General features: G+C 60.5%; 1 protein-coding gene across 1 annotated transcript in view; it reads right to left on the reverse strand.

The window, feature by feature from the left end:
• Positions 1-1,991: 1,991 nt before the first annotated feature.
• The window catches only part of AUP1 (ancient ubiquitous protein 1), a gene marked incomplete at both ends in the record, with an annotated part of 7,540 nt that continues 6,590 nt past the window's right edge, over positions 1,992-2,941 (reverse strand). Inside the window, 4 exons of the mRNA XM_010143835.1 lie at positions 1,992-2,121; positions 2,226-2,314; positions 2,518-2,681; positions 2,850-2,938. Of these exons, the coding sequence (XP_010142137.1) occupies positions 1,992-2,121; positions 2,226-2,314; positions 2,518-2,681; positions 2,850-2,938 (472 nt within the window). The remainder of the gene's footprint in view (positions 2,122-2,225; positions 2,315-2,517; positions 2,682-2,849; positions 2,939-2,941) is intronic.

A 2,941-nucleotide genomic window follows, 5' to 3' on the forward strand; every position in this document is an offset into this window, starting at 1 on the left:
TCACTCACCCCCGCCCGGGGCCCCGGTTTCACCCCAAGCTCGTCTGGAGTCCAACAAAGCCGAGGTGAGCCCGGCAGGCTGAGAACGCGGCTCCGCGTGAGCCCCCCGGCTAAATACGGTACCTGCTGGGGACCAGCCCCACAGAGTGTCAACCCAGTGTGGGGTGTGTGGGGCTGAGCTGTGAGTGACAGCCAGGGACCGGGAGCCTGAAGGGGATCGCCAGCAGCACCAGGGCCCCAGCGGGTCCCGGCTGCACCTCTTGTGATCAACCCAGTGTGGGGTGTGTGGGGCTGAGCTGTGAGTGACAGCCAGGGACCGGGAGCCTGATGGGGATCGCCAGCAGCACCAGGTCCCCAGTGGGTCCCTGCTGGGCCTCTTGTGACAGAGGTTTCCCAGCCCAGTCCTGACACATGGAAGGACCTGCCAGCAGCGCCACAGCCCTGCCATGCTCAGCATGGGACTGGCCTGTGCCCAAACGTTCCACCCGGACCAGTAAAAAGCAGACAGGCAGTGGCGTGGGCTGGCAAGAAGCTGTACCTGTCCCTGAGCATGGGGCCGGGGAGCTAAGCCTCACTTGTGATGTGGGTGCGACGGTCTGCAGCCCCAGGGACAGACCATAGACTGTGCCCCGGAGAGCGGTGAGGGGACACCGCAGGACCCCCGTGACCACCACCCTGCGCGGACAGAGGCCCAGCTGCACCACGTCTCGCCTGCGCTGCCGTTAAGCACCAGCCAGACGGGGAACCAACCATGCAGGGAAGACCTCCAAGAACAGCCGGGCACCTGCTCTTGACCCAGGGACAGTGTGGGGGCTCTTCCCTGGGGTAAAGATAAGGAGCACCATGGCCCTCCCAAATCCCACCAGGATCCCTTCCCCTCAGAGAACTAGAGACCACCACTCCACAGCCAAAGAGCCTCAGCAAAGGGACAGGGGAGATCGGCACCAACCCTCTCAGGCTGAGTATCCACAGCGGGGAGAGTTTCCACCCTCATTCCTTCAGTGAAGGACAGAGCATGCCCGGCAAAAGCCCTCAGCCACCTCAGTGCTCGAGTTAAAGGCTCTGGGGACAGCTCTGGTGACACAGTCCAGCATCCTCCGTACCACAGGGCTGTTCCAGGATGTAATTCCTCTGAACCAAGGGGATCCTTCACAAAACCAAACCTGTCTAAACCCACTCTCAGCCGCAGGGAGAAGCCGATACGTTGCCAAAAAGCCACAAGGTCCCAAAGGTTTAACCTGGGTCCCCACGACCTTCTCCCGACTCTCCTGGAGTGCTCTGGAGCAAAGCTCCAGCACCAGATGGGTTCTCTCCTCCACAGCAAGGCCCCACAGACCAGAGACCCAAGCCCACAGCAGGCTCTTGTTGCTCTGGACCAAGCCAAACGCTCCGTCACCGCGACCATCTTCTAAAGCACCTTCTACCGAGTCAGCCGGGCTCTCTGGGAAACATCCAGGCTCCAAGAAGCTCATTCCACTGATTAATCCAAGTCCTTCTCAGAAGGACCACGCCATTCCAGTGTAACATCCGTCTGCCTACAGCCACCCACCCTTCCCCTCTGCTCTGCTCTGCCCGGCCAAGCAGCCTTTGCCCAGGATTCTTCTCTGCGTCCACCTCATCTATGGTGAGTTCAACAGACCTGGCTTCCCCCCCAGACTCACTCTGCATTTTCTGCATCTTTTCTAAAACATGACCTGGATGCCAGCACCGGACCCTCGTTCCAGTTTTTGCCTCACAGAAACTGTGTGCAGAGGTCAGACCCGCTCCCTGTCCCTGTAATCTGCTCACACTGACAAAGATGAATTGTCCAGTTCCTGGTGTCAGCAGCAAACTCCTGTCTGAAACGGGCGTTCTGCAGCATCGACACTTCTCTCAAAGAGGTCTCTAGTCCCACGACAACTCTGCCAGTCAAACCCTAACTCCAAAGTCCAGTCGGGGATCCTTGCTCAGCCCCGTTCCTGTGACACTGCACCACTGGCAAGCAGCCTCTACCCGCCGTGAGCCCTCAAAACCAGGAGGCTGGTGACGATTCCAGCGATGGCGAGGGGCTATGTGCTTGGAGGAGGCGAAGCAGATCGCTGCCCTCTCTCCCCAGCCCTGGTTCACACCCCAGCCCCGCTGCCTGGGGCCAGAGGAGAAGAACGGGAGGGTGGACCCTGGTTTGGGGCATGTCTGGGTATTGCTGGGATGGGGCATGGGGACAGGGTGAGGTGTGGGGGGACTCACCTCCGGGCATAGTCGTACAGCGCTCGTTTCCGCTCCTGCAGGGACAGGTGCCGCTCCACGGGGGACTTTGCGAATTGCTTTGTAGCTGACTGGAATACAAAGTGCAAGAGCCTTCAGGAGATGGTCAGACAAAGCTGGGAGACCTCGTTGGCAGCCCTGCAGGGACCCTGCCTGCCAGTTTGGCCTCTAGTTTAAAATGCCCCATTCCCCTGACACCATGGTGACTCCTAACACAGGCCACCACACTCTGGCTGCCCTCAGACCAGAGGAGACCACACAGCCACCCAAGTACCTTGGACAAAGGCTCAGCTACAGAGCCCTGGGCGTCGGGAGCAGCTGCAGCCAGGGAGGGAGATGGGGTGGGCAGGTTGGCCTCGGGCTCCTCGCTTTCTGGGAAGAAGGGTACTCTCCCCTCCAGCAAGTTGGCAATGGTGGTATCCACACAGCTGGTCTGGGCTGTGGGGACAAAAAGGGTTGGTGAGAGGGAGCTGCTGCACCAGGACATGCACGTCCTCGCTGCCAGGACGAGGACTGGTAGTAGGGACAAGGTTTCTGCTCTTAGGTACCGCAGAGTCGGCACGGAAGGTGAGCCTGCGCCCCTGCCAACACCCCGGCATCGCTCACCCAGGTCTATCCTGATGACCTCCAGAGGCACGTGAGGCAGCACCTCCTTGACCCGCTGCGCCATCGCCGTCAGCCGCACCTCCTCGGGACTG

The sequence above is a fragment of the Buceros rhinoceros genome, unplaced genomic scaffold (assembly GCF_000710305.1).
Source record: "Buceros rhinoceros silvestris isolate BGI_N320 unplaced genomic scaffold, ASM71030v1 scaffold29729, whole genome shotgun sequence".
NCBI lineage: Eukaryota > Metazoa > Chordata > Aves > Bucerotiformes > Bucerotidae > Buceros > Buceros rhinoceros.